Raw genomic sequence first — 20,020 nt, forward strand, 5'->3', positions numbered from 1 at the left:
GCCAACAGCAGTTCCTCCTTCATGAGACGGCTGTGTGTGGGCAGAACTGATGTCCCATTGGGATGCATTGGGCCCTCAGCAGTGCTGCGACTGGGCAGGCCCTGTCCACACCTGCACAAAAGGGATACCTGTCGGTCTGAACTGTGGGCTGCAGGACTTCAGGGCTAAGGTCAGGACAAGCTCCCAGGGCAGCCCATACAGACCCTAGATACTAGGCCCCCACCATGGGCAGAGCACTGAGGAAGCAAATCCAAACACCTCACTGAACGGAGAAGGAAACCAGCCACATCATACAGCGGGCGAGCGCCCAGCTGGGTTCAGCCAGTACTGTGGGCACCCCATGGCCCCCAGTCTGTCCTCTACCACAAATGGTTTGGACATGCCAGCAGGTCAGGAGGAGGACGTGGAGCAGGGTTTAGCGGAAGATTCCTTTTTCTGATAAATCTCCAGGGTGACTTGCATTTTCCATGCCTTCTATTTCACTTTCAAAACTCCCTCTAGCAGCGGGGGTGAGGCTCTGGGCAGGGTGAAACAAGGAGGGTCCAGTGTGGAGGGCAATCACAGGTGAGGCAGGCACTAGGTTACAACGCCCATGGGTGCCCACCTGCTGGCTGGGTAGACTAGCCGGGAGAGCATCCAGTCCACGCTTACAGGACGGCACAATCTCCCCAGTTCTGAGTGTGGCCCTCCTGGGTCTCTTCCCAGCTGTGCCTCAGTTTCCTCCCATCATGTGAGGGGGTAACACCTGCTTCCCAGGGCTGTAAGACAAAAAGTGATGCACCTGGCCCCACACAGGGCTGTCCCATGCCACCTCCCACCTGCCCCAGAAGTCCTGTTCCAGCCCACAGCACCTAGAACAGGGCATGGCATACAGCAGGCACTCTGTGGTTACAGGATGAATGAATGAGCCTCCAGCTCCAGACCAATGTAACTCACTATCTCCTGACCTTGGGCACTGCTGCTTACCCTCTCTGGTCTTTGGTTTATGTGGAGGGGGAAGGTCATGCCCACATGGCCTTGGTCTCCCTCGCAGGCAGGGAAGCTGATGCACAGAGGTCAAGCCACCTGCCTGAGCCACTCTGCTGAAGACATCAGCAGACACCGTGACAGAGGGCAGAAAAGGGGCAGGGGTGGGGAGGGGGAGGGCGGCGCGACTAGGAGGAGTGAAAAGCAGGTGGGCCTGAGAGCCGGGTCAGGGTCAGGACAGGAGAACACAGAGGCCTGTACTTTCGCATACCTGCCCGGGGAGATAATGCCTGGCCCCTTCGCACACGCCTGGCTTCTGGGAGAGGCCCGCGTCCTGGCCGACAGAGCCAAGGGCTGGAGGAACCAACACGCTCAAGCCACCCCCAACGGCTGGCACAGGCACAGACAGGGTGCCACCCCAAACAAGGGGGCCCTGCCTGAGGACACAGAGGCTGTTTCATGAGGGGCAACGGCGGGCACTGGCACAAAGCGGGCCCAACCTGTGGTGATCCGCCCTCTGCCTCCCCCCTCCCTCCCCTCGTGAGTGCGTAGGAGGCCTTCATGCCCCCATTTCCTAGACGAGAAGGCCGAGGCTCAGAGGGTGTGAGACCCACACGACTCGTTGACTCAGGTTCCGGGTGCGGGGCGGACGATGTGTTGGCGAGACCTGCAGTGGGGCCCCCGGGGTGAGCCTCACCCCGTTAAAAAAAAAAAACAAAAAACAAACCCACACCCGCGGGAGCGCCCAATCGCCTTCACAGCTCGTTCGGCAGTTAGCGAAGCGGCCGGGGAAAGGCCGGTTCTCGTCCTCGTTTTATGGATTAAAAGAGTCCACGACAGGAGCACAGAGGGCGACGTGCTTTACCCACGAACACGCGAGGTCCGGGGCCTAAGAGTGCCGAAACGCAGCGCGGGGTCCTGCGGCCCTTAACGCCCACGCGGCGAAGGAGAGCGGTAGTCTACGTCTAGCCAGCCGGGCCTCCAGACCCGGCCTGGGGGCGGAGTCTGAGGGCTGTGGCGTGCACTGGGCGGGCCGGGGGGGCGGGCGCGCAGCAGGGTCTCAGCGGCTGAGGCGCCGGCCTCCCTGAGGCCCGGAGCAAGGCTGCCCCAGCGCCGCACCATGGACTCGCGACCCGAGGAGTATGAGCTCAATGGCGACGTGCGCCCGGGCTCGCCTGGCTCCCCGGACGCCTCGGTAAGCACCCCTAGCCCCGTGCCGCTGTGCGACCTTGGCCGATGCCCGCCCTCTCTGAGCCCGGCGCCAGCGGCTCCCAGGGACCTATGGGCGCCGACCAGCTGCGCGCCGCGGCCTTAGGGTGGCGGTGGTCGCCACGCGCCGTGCGTTCCGCCCCCTACCCGCGCGGTCGGGGGCCCCAGCGGTGGCCCTGGGGCTCCAGCCACCCCGGAAGGTGAGCGGGGGCGTGGGCTGTTGGCAGAATGCCGGACGTGGCCCGGGGCAGGTAGCGCCCACACCGAGCTGCACAGCCGAGGGGCCTGGGCGCCACCTTCCTCCCTCCCCCCGCCACTTCCCGCGGGCCCCTGCCTTCCCGGCTCCCACACCACACTCCAACTTTGCCTCTCCTCCGGTTCGATGCGCTCCCGGACTGGGCGGAGTGGATCTCGGCTTCTGGGCCCCAGGCCAGCAGCGGGCAGACAGTTACGTCACCCACGGTGTCCACGGAGACCGCACAATCTTGTGCGTGCCCTGATGGGGAACTTGGGGCCGCTGTGGCCCCCTCTCCTCTCTCCACCCGCATGAGAGGCTCTATTCAGAGCCTGCCCTGCTGGCCTGGAAACGCTGTGGGCATGGGGCAGGCCCTGGCAGTGGTCCCATATTACAGCTGGTACCCTCCCTCCCTGGGGTCCTGTCCCACTGGCAGGGCCAGAGTAGCGGTTCCTAACTGGCTTTGCCTTGGACTAGCCCTTCCCCAGGGCCTCTGTTCGTGGCGCAGTCCTGAGCACTGCTCTCCCAACTTGTTGACTTTGGACATTCTTTCAGTTTCTGACCCCCTGGGGATGGGGGTAGGGACGGTGGCCATGAGCGCCTGACTGGGGCAGAGACCGGCCCTGCTCAGGTGTGGGTGACCAGTCCTAGGCGATGTTGTGGTAACAGGCCACGTTTAGGGGTGGGGGGAGAACATGTGGGGCAAGCAAGGCCTTGCACTGGGGAACGGGCCCTCAGCAGGCAGGACGGGCGTGTTCAGGGATCACTGCATTCATTGGCTTTGGGACCAGTTGCAGTTGCTGCAGCCCTGTACCACTCGGTCTGAGAGCTGAGACCCGTCCAGATGGAGAAGCCACGGCCAAAGTGCTGAACTCCCCGGGGTTGGTCCTGAAGGCAGGTGGGAGCGGGGCCAGGAAGGCTTCCTGACCAGTGGGGACATTGGCACTGAGCCCTGGAGGACTGGAATGGGGTACGGGTATGCCTGGGAAGGGCATCCCAGGCAGGGAGAACAGTGGGAGAAAGGCCCAGGGGCTGGACCACCAAGTATCAATACATTGGAGCTGGGGAGCTGGAGGTGGTATGGGAGGTCAGACCTTGCCAGCTATGGAGGCCCATGGAGGGGCTGGAAGCTCATGTGAGAGTGAACACATTCTTCCAGGGTGGCTCCAGTCACAGGCAGCGAGGCTCTGGGAGAGATGGTCAGTACTGAAGGCTGCTCTGCTCACCCTGCCTGGGGCCCAGGCCCACCCAACACTGCCATCCAGCCTCCGCCTTCCCCTTCCCACCCTCAGGACCTGCCTCACTGTGTTCTTGAGCACATCACTCTGTGTCTCAGTTTCTCATTTGTGAAATGGGGTGAGAGTAGTGCCTCCCTCAGAGGGTTATGGTGAGGATTAAATGGGTTAGTGCGTGTGAAGTGCTGTAGGAAACTGGGCACACAGCATTGTTAACATTCCTGCCTGCCACATGAGACCATCTCCCAAAGATGAAGCCCAGGCAGGGTTTGGAAGGGGCAGCACCTTCCCTCAGGTGCAATCCCTGTGGACAGGCATGGCCCTCCCCCTGCACCTCACCTGGCTTTTCCACAGCCTTTTCTCCCTGCAGTCCCTGCCTGAATCTGAGCCCCAAGCTCCTGCTTGAGGAGGGGTAGAAAGGCTTGCTGGGAGGAGGGGCAAACCCCAGGATCTTCAGATGTGTCCCCACTTAAGCAAGAGCCCCAGACAGCAGGGTGTGTGGGCTGGGTCACCATGTCCTTGGCTGCAAGAGGACTGAGTGGGAGGCCCAGGCCCAGAGCCCCCATCGGTCTCGAGACGCCCTGCCATGTGGCCTTGGGCAAGTGCAGACCCTCTCTGAACCTCAGTTTCCTCCTCTGTGAAGTGGGCAGGATCACTCACCTCCCAGGGTGGCTGGGCTCAGGGAAGAGTTGCATGTGTAATCCATGGGCAGATGAGCCCTGTCGGGCCAGGGTGGTGGGGGAGCTCTGCAGATGTCCCGCTCCACGTGCCCCATATCCCCGTGGCCTCCATGCAAGGCCGGTCTGCTCAGGTGCCCCGCGGGAGTGAGTTGGAGTCTTCACTAAGTCAGCTCACTTTTGGCTGGCAGCAGAAGGAGTAGTAAACAGCAATTTTATTGTGAAAATAAATGTGGCCCTTGACTGTGTCATGCCCAGGGATTTATCTCAGGGGGCAGCTGCGTTGGACCCTGCAGCAGACTCTGGGACCACAGCCAGCTGAGGACACAGCAGGGAGGTGGCAGGACAGGGTGCAGTGAGGCTCCTGGGGCCACAGTTGGGCTTGGAAGCCAAGTCCTGGGAGGGAGGGGTGCGTGCACAGCCTCAGCTGCTGGGGGAAGTTTGCTCCTTTTCTCTTAAACTTTTTTTTTGGCCATGCTGCACGACATATGGGATCTTAGTTCCCCGACCAAGGATCGAACCCATGCCCCCTGCATTGGAAGCGTGGAGTTTTAACCACTGGACCGCCAGGGAAGTCCCAAGTTTGCTCTTTTTCTCATTTCTGCTCTCCTGGCAGATCCCGAGGCTGGTGGGGTCTTGGCCATGTTCCAAAAGGCAGCCCTGACGTGGCTGCAGGGTTACTGCTGGCCATTGCTGAGTCCACAGGAAGCGGGACTGCCCAACCCAGCCCAGCTGCAGCAGGGAAACCCCCCCGCCCCCCGCCCTAGGAAACTTCCTGCCATGAACTCAGACATGGAGCAAGAGACATCTCGGGGCTGGCTGGGTGCTGACGGTATGGGGACAGTGCAGGAGTAAGCCAGTGTGACCTGAAGCAGGTGCCTTCATGCTGAGTCCAGGCAGTGGCCACAATAACAGCTTATGCCCCGCACTAGTGGGTCAGACAAGGGACACCCCAGGCCCCAACAGATCCTACTCAGTCAGTTCTCAGGTCCCAACCAGAGGCAAGGACACCAGAGCCCGCACATCCACTGTTGCCCACTGAGCCCAAGGGGAGGGGCCTTATGCAGGAGTGGCTGCGATAGCCCAGCATCTGGAGCTGGACCTCCAGTGCACCCTGGGTCTCACTCAGCTCATGCATTTTCTGGGACTAGTACTTTCTCTTCCTTGTTATGGATTTTTTAAATGGAATTAATTACAAATTGGTACAGTTCGTTTGGGAGGTAACCTTTCAAAGTGGTGAGGCCTGGGTGGCGAGGAAGAGGAACATCCAGTCCTGCCCTGCACCAGCTGTGCTCTGACCAGCCACTGGGCCTCTGAGCCCTTCATTCACTCCCCCTTATGTGCCCATTTTATAGATGAGGAAACCGAGGCACAGACCAGTCACTCTGTTGGTCCGTGGTGTGGCAGGATATGGGGATGATAAAAGATAGGTGCTGATGGAAGGCCTGCACCCCAGCTCCTCCCAGGGTAGCTGATGAGCCTCATAGATTTGTTGGGAGCTTGGTTCTACAGATGTGAAATTGGGCTCTGGGAGCGTGGGCAGGAATTCCCATGTGGGCTCCTTGTTCCATACTTGTACATGGGGTTTGGAGTCAGTGGCAGAATTGGGGCAGGCAGGATTGGAGGAAATCCATAACCAAAACCCTGAGGGGTCCTGCAGGGGTTCAGTGGGCCACGGCCCTGGCCTGCCCTTGTCTCCCAGGGGAGCAGAGAGTATACAGGCAGGAGGCTGGGGGTGGGCCAGACCTCCTGGGCCCAGCTGGAGGCCATGGGCAGCCCATCCAAGCCCAGGGTGGACTGGAGGATGCATTGTGCTGAAACTGGGTTCTCTGAGTACCACAGATCTGCTTTGAATCCCGCTTCTGTCCCAACTCCCCTCCCTGTCCAAGCTGAGGTTGCCCAGCAGTGTGACCCTGGGCCAGGTGGCCTGGGTCCCTGCGAGCTGCCTACCAATGGCTGGGATGAGACCCTCTGTCCACAGAAAGTGGGCTCAAGGAGCCAGCCCTGTGGGCACCACTGCCAAAGCCAGCTCCCTCCCCACAGGCTCCTTCCTGGCTTTTAGGGGAAAAAGTCTGGCAGCCCCGAGCTTACTCAGCTTCTGGGATGCCTTTGAGGTTTCAGGGAAGTCCTCTTGGCCCTAGGGACACGTTAAACTGGGTATTTGTTCCCTGCACTGCCCAGGTCATGGGCAGGGGTCTCGGTGAGAGGGTCCCAGCATGGCTCCTGGCAGCTGGGTGGGCAGGTGGCCTGTCCAGGCCCATAGAGCTCCGCACCTGTGAGAGGTGGGCTCTGACCGCCCCCCCAGCCCCAGTGACCTTCTCAAGATAGCAGCCTCCCTGGGATTTACCTGTGCAGCAGTCACCTCTAGGGCCCAGAGCTCCCTCCACAGCTCAAAGCCCCTCCGCAGAAGGCCTAGGACACCAAGGTCAGACATGGGAGAAGGGGATCAGCCCTGCAGCCTCCTCCCCACCCAAGCCCCTACCGCACAAACCTCCTGGGCCCCCTGACCAGGGTGGACATGAAGCTGTGCCATGTCCTGGGTGGCCCTAAGCTCTGAGGTGGATAGGCTGGTTCAAATTCTGACCTGCCCCTCCCTCACAGTGGCCCTGGGTGAGCCCCCCTGAGCCTTAGTCTCCCACTCTGTAGAATGGGAGAACAGTGCTCTTTCTCAGTGTTAGTGGGGGCACTTGGTGGGTTGTAGAGCTTCCCAGACTGTGGCCTGGGGTGTACAAATGGGGAAGCTAAAGCCCAGTGAGGGGGAGCATGTTGTCAAGGCTACACTGCCAGGCTATAGTGAGCTGGGGCTTGACCAGAGCTCCCCCCACCAGCCCCCTGGCCTGCAGCCTCTGGCCAGCGCTCCTTATCACTGCACAGGTTGAACAGGAAGCAGATGGCCATATGTATGGGCAGGAAGTGCCCTGTATCAGGAGGGGCACATGGCCTGGGGCCCTTGCTTGCTAACTGGGGCCCTGAGACAGTGGCCAGACCCCCCAGAACCTCCCAGCATGTTTGCTCCGTGGCCCTGTTGCACACATGGGAGACTGAACCCCAGAGGGGGCTGGCTATCCTGAGGTCACTCAGCTAGAGCCAGGGGCTGGGGACTTCTGAGCACTCAGGCTCACAGGTGACCCAGACCCCAGACCCCCACTGCAGGGCCCAAGGGGACTGTGGTGTCAGCTCTCAGGGCTTCTGAGCCCTGGGACCTGGGTTCAAATCCCAGCGCAACCCTCACTTGCCATTGGCTTTGGGCAGGGTTCCTCCCCATATAGCCTCAGTTTACCCTTGGTAAGTGGAGTGTGAGGACAGGGGGGAGCTCCCTGGAGGAAAGCACCTAGCTAAAGGGTGAGTAAGATGATGGACTGTGCCCTGGGCACCCAAGGTGGAGAACAGCGGGGCGCAGGCGCCCTGTTCTGGGGGCACTGCTGCTGATGGTGTCATTCTGTATTTGAATGTGCACATGGCTGCATGGGCATAAAATATTTAAACAGTTCAAGAGAGCTCAGAATAAAAAAGAATTCTCCCTCCTCCTCAGAAGCCTCCACAGTTAGCCTGGATGTGTACATATGTGTGTGTATGTGTGTTTGTTAATGCATATATACATATGTATTGTATATGTGTGTGTACATGTATGTATACGTGTGTGTGCATGTGTGCTCATATGTGTTTGTGCATGTGTACTGTGTATACATGTTTGTGTATGCTTACACACATATATGTATTGTGCTTGAGATGTGTATTAGGTACTTACGTGTGTGTGGAAGACATTTTGGCACTTCTGGTTTATGAAACATAGGGGCACATGGCCAGCGGGCCAGTGTCTCCAGGATGCCCGCACCCAGAGGAGCACACACATGGCGAAGCATGGCGAGCTGGGCCGCTTTGCAAGAGCAGAGCTGGGAGACAGCCTGGTGCTTTTGAGGGGGGGTGGGGCACAGACCCTGGGGAGGAGTGGTGTGCCTTGGGTGTTCTTGGTCTGGGGGTGTGGCCCACCCAGATTTGAGTGCAGCTGTAGGCCTGGCATGGAGAGGCAAAGGGGAGACTTGAAGAAAGAAAGAGGAGACCCCAGGCTGCACATGGAATTTCCCAAAGAGTAGGCCAGGGCCCTGGGTCCAGCGGAGGAGGCTTTCCCTGGGGGCTCTTGGGTCTAGAATTTTAAACCAAGTGGATTTGCTACTTAAGAACAACTGACACTGAGGGAAAGCAGGACATAGCAGAGCCACCTACTTTCCCGTCCTCCCTCCTGGGCATGTTATTCTAGATTAAATTTAAAAGACATAATGTAAAAGTGAAGACCCCGCCCTTCTGTAGTTCTGTAATTTCCATGGTGAAATATCTCCAGCTGCAGAAAGTAGAGGCTTGCCCTCCCCAGAACCCCCACCTCCCATCCCTGCATCTTTCATGACTCTAGAAACAAGATCCGAATGGCCCCAGGAGGCCTAGTGGCTCAGGGATTCCTGTGGACAAGTGGCCAGGGCTGAGGGGTACAGGTTTGTCCTGGGAGGTTGGGGAGGGGCCTGGCCAGGGGCAGCTTGAGGAGGGCAGATGGGCTGGATACAAAGAGGAGGCCTGGCAGCTTAGAGCTGGCTTCAAGTGAAACAGCCGCCCCAAGAGGTAAACTCCAGTCCTGGGAGGGGTCTTTGTGGCCTGGACTCCAGCCTCGGAGGCAGGCCTTCTCCTGCCTAACTACCCTCCCCACTCCTGCCCCAGGAGAGAAGAGCCTATCCAACAGGGGGAGTCAGCTCTGGGTGGGGCCTTGGGGCATGGAGGGCACTTGGGAGTGACAGGGGCCCTGGCCTTGAGGACTGGGGATGTTCTCAGGCAGAAGTGAGGGAAGAGGTATCGGAACTTGTGTTCCTGTTTTATCAACGTGAACATGAAGGCAGAATGAGCCCTGGAGATCGACTGTGCAGCATGTCGTGACCAGTACAGCACTCTAAGGGTGATATTAGTATTATCACAAATACTAATAATAAAGGGTCAGGAGAAGACTCTGGACGTGTGGTGGCCTGGATGTCGTGATGGTGTCACGGTACACATTTAGCTCCAAACTCTTCAAGTTGTTCACATTTATTTATGTACAGCTTTTTATGTGTCAATCACAGCTCAGTAAAGTGGTTTTACAATTTTTTGTAATAAAACTTGAGGAAGAAGCTAAGCTCAGCTGCATTGTAGAATGTAGAGGCATCTCTTGAGCACCTGCTGTGTGGCCGCGCGGCTGGGAGACGGCCTGGGTGGATCGGCCATCCCAGGAAGACTTGTTTCAGGTCTGGGCGAGTATGCAGGAATCTGGGATCCAGCTGCCGTCACGTCATTTCCCGCCCTGGCACCAATCACCTCCTGGAGAGGAGGGCAGGCAGGGGCATGCAGGGAAGGCTACCAGACGGCCCCGCCCATGGCAGGCAGACAATCGGCGGCATTTTCCCATCTAAAACCAGAGTGTGTGCTAAGGTTGTGTTTTGTTTCCTTTCTCTTCCAGGACTTGATTCGTAGGGTGGGTCTTGCAGGGGCTGCACAGCCTTCTCTGGGCCTCTTGTTCTATTAATAAGCACTTCCCTTTCGAGCCCTCATCTGGGCCCTCACCTGCTGATCCGATCAACCCCCACATCCCTGGGAAGGAGACCAGGCTCAAAGGGGGGGACACCAGGGTGGGCCCAGGCCTGCAGCCCCCTGCCGCAGAGCCCGGGCTGACCACCCCCCTCCCTGCAGCCACCCCGCTGGGGCAGGAACCGGCCCATCAACATGAACCATTATGCCAATAAGAAGAGTGCGGCAGAGAGCATGCTGGACATCGCACTGCTGTTGGCCAACGCCTCCCAGCTGAAGGCTGTCATCGAGCAGGGCCCTGGCTTCGCCTTCTTCATCCCCCTGGTGGTCCTCATCTCCGTCTCCCTCATGCTGCAGATTGGCGTGGGCGTGCTGCTCATCTTCCTTGGTGCGTGCCTGGGCAGGGGGCCCCAGCAGTGGGAGGGCCCTGGGGTACCCCTGCCCCACGGTCAGCTGATTCTGCCTGCACGCACCCTGGGATGCGTCACTTACCCCACTGAGCATTTTCCAGGCCCTCACAGAGCTGCACGGGAGCCCCGGCCCTTCTCACTAGGCACGTGGTCCAAAATGTAGCTCCCATCGTGGCCCCCAGAGGGACCCCCATGTCTCCATCTTTCCACTCACCCAAGCTGAGGACACAGGAAAATGTCATAACCATACTAAGAGTTGCTATGTACTGGGCACCTACTGTGTACCCTCTAGACCTTATGGCGGTCTGTAGGGACTAGGTGGTAGTCCTGCCCCCAAGGTGAGGGTCAGGGCTAGGAGCAGCGAGAGCTTTGGGCTCCCCACAACCTCTGCCTGGCTGTGGGACCCAGGCAGGTTACATGACCTCTTGGGCCTCTGTTTCCTTGCCTAGAAAGTGGACATAAGGACAGCCTTGGGTAGGTGTGAGGATGGCTAGATTATCATGCACCAGCACTCAGAAAGGTGCTTGCCTGTGCATGTTCAGCACATTGTGCCTTAAAATCCAAGCCTGGGCCTTGGGCCTCCATGCCTTCCACTTCGTGACCAGGCACCAGGCCCCTCTGAGCTTCTGTTCACTGAACAAGGGGGGATGCAGTGGTCAGGCCACAGATACCAGACTGCCCAGGCCAGAGCCCATTGTCTGTAATGTATCAAGGCAGCCATGTCTCTCTCTGGGGGACGGAAGAGGGCCCCGTGGTGTCGCACAGCCCTGGGCAGTGTCTGCTCCCTCTCGCCCACAGTCAGGTATGACCTCAACAACCCTGCCAAGCATGCCAAGCTGGACTTCCTCAACAACCTGGCCACAGGCCTGGTCTTCATCATCGTCGTGGTCAACATCTTCATCACTGCCTTTGGCGTCCAGAAGCCCGCAATGGACATGGCACCCCGGCAGTAGGGGCTCAGGTGAGCTGTCAGGGCCGGCCCCGGCAGGGTCTACTCCACCACGAGCCCACCCGCTCACCCCACTGGGCCACTGACCCAGCGTGGGGGACTCAGGGTCTTGCATGCAGAGCCCCTGTGACTGCATCTGCCCTCAGCTGGGCCTTGCAGGGTGGGCGCCCCTGGCCGTTTGCACCCCCACACCACACTCAGCCCACTGTCCTCGCTCGGAGAGACCCAGCGCCTGCCCAGGGTCACCCCACTTGGGAGCAGGAGCCACAAGGAAGTCGAGTGACCCTCGTAACACACTCAGCAAGCCCCTACTATAGGATGGTTCGTGGGGGCTCAGACACAGGCAACCCTGATCGTCATGAGGGCAGATGCAGAAGGTCAGCAGGTCTGGCGTGTGTCATGTGTCCAGAGTCTGGAGCCCTGGCCAGGACTGCACAACACAGGTCCACCCACCCTTGGGTCCAGCAGTCCTCGGGCCTGCCCCAGAGGAGAGGTGGGTGCCACAAACAGACAACTGTCCATCCACTAGCACAGAAGAGTGGACAGGAGACTGTCCCTACACAGCAAGCACCTATGTGTCAGGGGCATACTGGAAAACCTTACAGATTGACCAAGTGGACAATGAGGTAAGATGCTGAGAGCAGGGCCTTTGTGTGGCCCCATTGTGAGCATCTGGCCCCCACTTGCCCATGCCATTGCTATTGGCCCCACCTGGCATCCGATTCACTGCCCAGCTGCTGGCACCAGTTTGTTGTTAAGTCTGTCCCCCATGGAGCCCTCTGGATGCCAGCCTGCTCCCTCACTCATTGCATGACGACTGGGCCACTTATTAATCACCTGCTTGTGTGCCCCAGACACAGTCCTGACTCTCCCCAAGCATCAGCCTAGCAAGGAGACCTTGTGGGCCCCACGGCACATGTCCACCCGCCGGCCCCTGCTCTCAGAGGCCCCCTATCAGAGTGTGCTGGGACCAGGCTTTTAAATCCTGACAGTGACCCAGGAGGGGAAACTGTGGCTGTCCCAGGTCAGAATTGGGCTGTCTGATTCCGGAGTCGGAGTGACCCCAACATTTGTGGGCTGGTTGCCAGACACAACACTGAGGCAGGGTCACCAGAACAGAACTGGAGGCCCCTCTGGCCTTGGCGACCCTCATGCCTCTCCTCTCCCTTCTTTGCAGATGCCCCCAGATCGTGCCTGGCTGCAGCTGCCTAGACCCAGGAGGCGCCTTGCCCTTGAGGCCCACCCTCCTGTGCGCACATTCCCCCAAACCGCCATAGCCCAGGCTGGCCCCACTGGACTGCATCCAAACAAGCCACACACGGTCAGGCCACTCTGGCCAGCACAGGGCCTGCTCCATCCTCAGCTGCTCCTCCTCCTGGAGCATGGCGCGGTGAGGCCCAGAAGACAGAACTGTAGAGTCCTCAGCAAGGGTCGTCGCTGCCGTGGACATGCAGCAGGCCCAAGGATGGGGGGGCAAGAGGCTGGCGCCGTCTCAGGACATTTCCAGAGGGATGAGGAGATGCCTGCCCTCTGCCGGTGCAGCAGTGTCCTGGCCTTGTGTGCTGCCCACCCTGAGTGACCCATGACCTCTGCACTTCCTGACCCAGGACTGTAGACCACCAGTGACCCTGTGGGACCCCCACCGTGGCCACTGACTCAGGCCTCACACCCTCCACCAGCAGTGACTCGGCAGGGCCCTAGCCCCTCCTTGGCGGTCTGAGCCCCCACTTTTCTAAGTACAAGCAACCAGTAAAGCTGATGCTCCTCCTCGTGTGGCTCCCAGTGCCATCCTCCCCTCCCCCAGGCCTGGGTGCTGCACCCTGTCCCTCAGAGCACCAGCCTGTGCAGGCCTCCTCTCTCTCTCTCCCCACAAGCCTGTGACCTTTGTGGGGAGCAGCCTCTGTTGGCATCTGCAGACATCACCCCCATGTGTCCTCGGGGCACTCAGCCTGGTGACCCCTGACCAGACCCTCATGGGAAGTTCCAGCACTCCCACGTTTCCTGCAGTTTGCATGCCCACACAGGTCCCTTCTGTACCCACAGTACTGGCTCACCTTGTGGTAGTGCTGGGCACTGCTGGTCAATCAGGCCGAGGGGACCGAGGAGAGTGGGGCTGGTGCTGAGCAAGCCTCGACCCTGCGGAGGCACCAACAAGGGCCAGGTGCTGTCTCGGGGGGCCATGGGGCCACATCTCACCTGGCTGGGCCCTCCAGCTCCCTCAGTCCACCCTGTGGCCTCTAGGGCCTGAGCCCTCACTCTCTGCCCCCTTGTCACCTCCTTTCTGACTCCTGCTGGCCCCACCCCCTCATCTCCTTGAGGCAGCAATGCCCTTACTTGGTCCTCTCCAGGTGGGATACCTGAGAATCCCCTCCAAGCAACTGGAGCCCCAGGTGGGGATGCAGCCCCTAGGAGCTCCCAAGGCCCCTCCCCCATCACTTCTGTTGCCCTCTCTACTCTGAGCCTGGGGCAGCTCCAACACCTTGTTCCCTTAAGACATTCAGGTGACCCCACAGACTCTTCTGTGGGGCTGAAAATTCAACTCTGCACAAAGTGATTGATAAACAGGAGTGCTTATGGGTGAGATGATCTAATCCTGGGCTTTACTTTAAAATAAATAATCCAGGAAAAAACATAGGGAAATGGATGAAATAAGATTGAAAGTGCTAGTGGCTGCAGAGCTGGGGCCACGGGGCCAGCTCTCTGCTCTTCTGAGTGTCTGAATGTCCCATAAAGAAGGTTTTTAAAGGTGATCCACACATGGGATGAGGTCCATGAAGAAGCAAGACCAGCAGGTAGGCAGTGGGTGGACACATGTTCCCAGAGGATCCAATGAACCTGGGGCCACCCCAGCCAGAGGGGTCAGATGCAGAGCTGTGCAGGTGGCTGGGCCCTGGGAGCAAGTGGTACAGAGGACCACCCCTCCTGCTGCTCACTATGAGCACATCTTACCTTGGCTGTCTTGTTATTGCCAGGAAGCAGCAGAGGTCAGGCTCCCGGCTGTGAACCTCCCCTACCACCTGGCCCTCATGGTGGGTCCAGAGTGGTGTCCGGGCCCATGCCCCCAGGTCCAGCCCTGCCCAGGGCCCAGCACAAGTGGATGCTGCCCAGCCCTACATGCCTGGTGTAGCCTGCAGCGGTCTGTGGCCTGTGGTGTGGGCTGGGTGGCAGCCATACCAGACGGATGCCAGCCTGTGTGGACCATGGACGTGGCCAACAGATGGCCTAGTTCCTCCTTTGGCCAGGACAGGAAGCTGGCCCAGATGTGGCCAGAGGTTAAGCCCCAGATGGCTGGACTGGGTCCCTGGTCACCAAGCCAGGCTGGCCTCCACGGGTGCTAGGGGCATTGGGGACAGGGCATGACAGAGGGTGGGTCTGTGCATCCCAGCCCCCTACAGCCCCTGCCCCAGCTGCTCCCACAACAGGTACACATGACAGACCCCCACCTGCCCACCCACCAGCACCCAGGCTCATGTCTCTACAGTTCCGGCCCCCTGACCCTCACTCCAGATGTATTCCTGTCTCAGGTCCATGGCATGTGCTGCTGCCCTCTAGGGTCAGGGCTGTGCCCTGAGGTCTTCCCCACTGGCCCTCCTGACCACCACTGCTGGTCACTGTCATGGTGGGCCATTTGGGTTTACTCTGCCTTTGGTGCCATTGGCTAGCGTCACTGCCCACAGTGTCCCCCTGGGGCCCATATCTGAGCCCTGACTACCCTTGCACCGTCTGGCCCAAGACCAGGGCTGCTCCCTGAGAAGGAGGGTCCTGCCCACCAACTCCCTGAAGGCTGAGGGAGCTCTGCCTGAGCTGGGGGAGGAGGTGGACCCCTACTCATACTTGCACTTCTATTTGGTCTGACCTGGCTCTCCCACCGGTTGCAACCACCCACAGCCTATGTCCCCAGCACTGTGTCTGACATACAGTAGGTACTTAGTAAATATCTGCAATAGATTCACTCCTCCTCGAGTTCCGAGCCTTGTGCATGTGTCACAGTGGCCAAGGGATGGACAGAAAACCGAGGCCCAGAGAGCGAGTCAGGGCCAAGCCAGACCCAGGGGGGTGTGACAACCCTCAGGGAGTCCTCCTAGACCCTAGCACATCCACTGCTTGTTAACTACCCCCTCTGCCCTACCATGCAGCTGCCCCACCCGGGGACACTTCTCTGCCCTCCCTGGGGATGGCAGAGACCCTTAAGGAGTAAGAAACAAGGAAACATATGTGCCAAGTTGGAGGACTCCACAGAGGGACACACAGGGAAGTCGAGAGCTGGGGAGCTCTCAAGACCGATGCTCTAGGACCCAGGACCGGGAGGGAGCCCCAGGAAAAGACAGGCTGTGGTGCACGAGCCCTGAGGCCACGTGAGCTGGGGCTGGCTTTGAAGGAGTGTGGGGTGGTCAGTGCAGGGGAGGGGGCAGGCAGTCATGCAGAGCTTGTTGAGCAAGCTCTGGGGGGACTGTGTGCTTAACCTTCTTACTGTAAAAGATAGATGATGGCTGATGGATGGATGACGAAAAGATGATAGATTGATGGACAGATGGATAGATGATAGATAGATGATAGATAGATAGACAGATAGATAGATAGATGATAGATAATAGCTAGATAGATAGACAGATAGATGATAGATAGGGGTAGGGATAGATGAGTCATCCCCAGGTCACCCCTGGCAGAGTCACCAGATGAGGAAGTAGCTCTGTGCCAGTGGAAGCCCAAACAGGACCCCTCTGTCCCTCCGGGAACCCTTGTTCTTGTCTCCTCATTTCTCATGTCCCCTGCATGTGTCTGAGGACACCACAGTTTATTCCCGCCTGGCTCAAACCCTGGGAGTATTCTAGGTCCGTTTCACTCTACACGTTCTCCTTCCCTGACTCTCCATCCCCACTGTCCACCCTTCAAGGCCATGGCCCACTTGACCTGGGTGGGGGGAGGACAGGGTGAGTCAGGGGGCTCTGAGGAAGGTAGGCCAGGATGGGATGGGGGCCAGTGGACCAAGAAGGTGGACTTTTGCTGCAGGATTAGGTCATTCCTCCTTCCCACACCTGCCACACCCACCTACCCATTTCCCTCCCCTCTTAGGTGCCTTCTCTCCCACCTGCCTTTAATTGAACTTAATTCCTCTTTTCTCACCACATTATTTATAAAAATCAAGGAGCTGAATGTTTTAACATTTTTCTTCCTTTTCTCTCAAGTATTTATTTCAGGGGAAACTAAGCTAAGCTGCTGGATCTGTGTGTGGCCCAGGGAAGATGCCCCATGGCAGCAATGCCCCCCAGGCCCTGCCCTAGCCCTTGGTGTCCTCAGAGGGGAGATGGGGCTCCAGTCCTGCCTCTAGGTGGAATAAGAATTGAGGTCCCAGCTGCCACATGGCCAGCGATGAGGAAGGGCCCCTGCTCCATGCTCCCAAACCCCCATCCAGTCTACAAGACTGGGGTCCCAGAGCCCATACAGCAGGGACCTGACCCAGGGCTTGGTCAGGCCTGGGGTTTATGCAGAGGTTTTGGGGGCACAGGGTGAGCAGTATCTTCTCTGAGATAGTCCACAAAGCACTGACCTGGCGAGAACTGGATATAACAACCCCGGATTCCAACAGTGTCAGCACCCCCACCTGGACCCTGTGCCCTCCCCCCAGAGGGAAACCCTGCATTGTGCAAATTGCAGTTGCATTTCTGGTTCCACAAACACCATCCTGTGACCTCATCTGGCCTGAACCACATCACTGCTGGCAAGAGTATCTAGGGCCCTAACTCCCTCCATCACAGGACCACTACTCTTCACACACACGCCTTCTTCTTCACAGACACACTTCTCCCAAATGCCCGCATCACTTCCGTCCCTCCCATCCTCCTCACACCCTCCCTCATTCCTCTCCCTACACATGGGAGTTCTTCCCCACCCCAGGCAGACTGGAGATGGGAGTCATCCCAGCACTGTGGTAGCCAGGATGAGGAACTACTCTTTTCTTTAGGAGTTTTGGGGGGACTTTCCTGGTGGAGATGGCATTTTACCAAAGACCCAGGTTGAGTAGATGGGGGGTGGAGGGCGGATGGTTAGTAAAGAGTGTTCCAGCCGAGGGAATAGCATGTGCAAAGGTGCAGAGGTATGGATCATGGGCAGTTCCAGTTGTTGAGGTATGGAGGTGGGGACAGGGGACAGAGGGTCAGGGGGCCAGCAGGGGAGACGGTGGCCCATGGTGTCTTTCACACTCTGATGAACTTCATTCATTCCAGGTCGTGGTCACTGACTGACAAGGTGGTTGGCAGGGCATGGCCTCACGCAGGGAGGTGCTGTGCCTAGACATGGATGCCCCATTGTTCCACCTCCCTCAGTCCCAGCCCAGGAGCGGAGGCATTGCATGAAAGCAACCAGCCAGGGGCAGGCAGATGGGAGAGGGGCCTGGCTGCTGGTCTGGGCTGTTGTTGCAGACTTCAGCTGCAGGCATGGAGTCCAGGCACAGTCGGGGAAGGGGCCGTTGAGGCAGGGATCCACGGAAGGGTCCAAGAACAGCCTGAGCTCGGGGTGCTGCTTTGGACCTCCAGGGCAAGGCCTTGGTAGGTCATGGATGGAAGGAGAAAGTCAGCAGTCTCAAGAAGTAGCCCAGCTCGAGCCAAGGGAATAGGTGTCCTGGACTATCACAGCTCACCACACGGGTCCTGAGACCTGGGACAGGCACTCACTGCCCCTCGCTCAGGGAATGGAACCCTGCCACAGGGCCTCACAGGTCTCAGGGGGTGGACAGTACCCAGGCCTTCCCTGCCACAGGCCTGCGGGGCCACAGTGGTCTCATTTACTTTTGCCCAGATGTCTCTATCACCTACAGTCAGGCGTCTGTCACCTTCACCCAGTAGTGCCCTTTACCTAGTTGTGTCTGTCACTTTCACCGGGCATGTGTCACTTTTACCCAAGCGTGTCTGTCAGAGAGCAGGACAAGCATCAAAAATACCCCAGGCATCTGCCCAGGAAGCAATTACCCTCGGAATCAGAATCTCGCTCGCTCACACTGGGTGGAGGGGCTGCAGACTGGACAGGACATGCTGGGCTGGGCCTCAGGAGTCTGCTGACCTCAAGAACCCCTGCCACCTTCTGAGCTCAGAGTCCAGAGCAGGTGCAGGGACTAGTCCCCTGGTCTGGCTGGCCAACCGGGAAGGTGGCCTCCAGTCAGTCTCTGCTGCAATAAGAGCCAGTTTACATGGGGATCTGTCTGCAAGAGATCTGGAGTACGGCGGTGCACGTTCACAGCCCTGAGGATGGAAGGGAGTGGGCACGTTCACAGCATCCCTAACCCTGGACTCTGAACAAGATCAAGAGGAACCTTCACAGCCACTGGGGGATCCGTTCAGCCCATTCAGCTCAGGGTGGCACCTGTGTCCTCCCCGCTGACCACTGGCAACTGCACTCCTTTCACCCAATGGGAGTCTGTCCCAGAGAGAACATGCATTAGCTGTGCCTTCCAGCAAAGTGGTAAATTCATGAAGCAATTTCCAGAGAACAGTACTTGGAGCAGTGCTATCCAGCTCAGGATAACCATGCTCAAGGAGGGGTCCCAAGGTTGTGTCCCTTTTTACAGATGGGTAAACTAAGGCTCAGAATTTGGAGACACACACCCACAGCCTGCAGTGCAGAGGTGGAGGAGCGAGTGGGAAGCTGCACTGTCCCGGGCTTCAGGGTAGAAAGGAGAGCTCTTATGCCTGGCTCTCCCTTGCCCTGGCCCTCACTTTAATGGCTGGGCATGCAAATGAGTGAACTAGCCCACAAGCTGGCTGAATGAATCAGCCAGAGACCATGTCCTGAAGCTGATTCCTCTGCCTCCCATCTTGTCTCCTTCCCACATGCTCTGAGAGACTAAAACCTGGGAGTGGAACCCTTCCTGGGGGCCCAATGGTAGCGTCATTCCTGGAGTCAGGCTGTGGGTTCCTCCAGAAACCCCCTATGGAAAATGCAAGCTCATGATGATTCTTGGGTTGACAAACATACTTCTGTTTCCCCAAAGAGGCTGGAGAGGGAGGAGCTGACGGGATGGGGGCAATGGGGAGAGGAACCCATCAGGGGCCAGGCCCAGGCCCCGGCAGCCCATGGCTAGTGCGGTGCACGTGTGTATCTGAGCATTGTGCACGTGTACATGTGCACACTTTTCGTGTATGTGTATATGCCTGTGTGTGCACGTGCACGCGCGTGGGGAGGGCACTCTTGGCAGCTGTGTGGTCCTGGGCTCTGAGCTTCAGCTTCCTCATCAGTAATGAGGGTGGTGACAGGGGTCCACATAAAAGACAGGTGCCAGACAACCACAGCCTGCGGGAGGGTAGTAGGCACTGGGGACTTGGCTCACAGGGCCCCCAGAGCCAAAGGCAGAGCACCCTCTTGGACATGTACACTCACCCTCTTGTGTCCGCAAGGGACATTTCCATGACAAGATCCTAAGCCTGAGGCCGGCAGGTGAGACAGATAGGTACAAACACCCTGGTCAAGGGGACAGGCCCATGTCCCCAAGACAAATACAGGGGCTCAGCTCTGAGGAGGACAAGGTGCTGGGTATGGCCAAACCCCAGGCTGTTGGGGGAAGGTGTGAGGAGCCAGAGCCCAAGACTTCAGATGGCACAATTACATTTTTCATCTCTAAAAGTTCTAGAAGTTTTTGTGGACTCTTTTTTTTCTGTCTCAACCTCCTCTCCACTTGGGATCAGGGACAAGACTTTGTACTTATTTCTAGGCTCTGACCACATCTGTGTCAACTGAACCCTCCCCAGACCCGCCCAGCGCAGGTCATCGCCTCCCAGGGGGGAGGGGCTCCATTTCCAGGATAG

The 20,020-nt window shown here is 58.5% G+C and overlaps 1 protein-coding gene across 5 annotated transcripts; it reads left to right on the forward strand.

Annotated features, from left to right (window-relative positions):
* The first annotated feature begins 1,177 nt into the window (after nucleotides 1-1,177).
* NINJ1 (ninjurin 1) lies at nucleotides 1,178-19,841 on the forward strand. 5 transcript variants are annotated; one of them, XM_082400985.1, is made up of 5 exons: nucleotides 1,977-2,161; nucleotides 9,799-9,813; nucleotides 10,029-10,254; nucleotides 11,075-11,237; nucleotides 12,403-12,994. In XM_082400985.1, the coding sequence occupies exons 1-4, from the start codon at nucleotides 2,087-2,089 to the stop codon at nucleotides 11,227-11,229; spliced, it is 471 nt and encodes a 156-aa protein (XP_082257111.1). In that variant the 5' UTR covers nucleotides 1,977-2,086; the 3' UTR covers nucleotides 11,230-11,237; nucleotides 12,403-12,994. The 5 variants fall into 5 exon arrangements, 4 of the variants coding, with proteins under 4 accessions (XP_082257113.1, XP_082257110.1, XP_082257111.1 ...); XR_014247124.1 differs by lacking the exons at nucleotides 11,075-11,237; nucleotides 12,403-12,994 and adding an exon at nucleotides 13,922-19,841 and having other exon boundaries at nucleotides 1,178-2,161; nucleotides 10,029-10,523; XM_082400987.1 differs by lacking the exons at nucleotides 11,075-11,237; nucleotides 12,403-12,994 and adding an exon at nucleotides 10,378-10,523 and having other exon boundaries at nucleotides 1,369-2,161.
* The last annotated feature ends 179 nt before the right edge of the window (nucleotides 19,842-20,020 follow it).

The sequence above is a fragment of the Balaenoptera borealis genome (genome assembly GCF_965194805.1).
Source record: "Balaenoptera borealis genome assembly, chromosome: 8".
Taxonomy (NCBI): domain Eukaryota; kingdom Metazoa; phylum Chordata; class Mammalia; order Artiodactyla; family Balaenopteridae; genus Balaenoptera; species Balaenoptera borealis.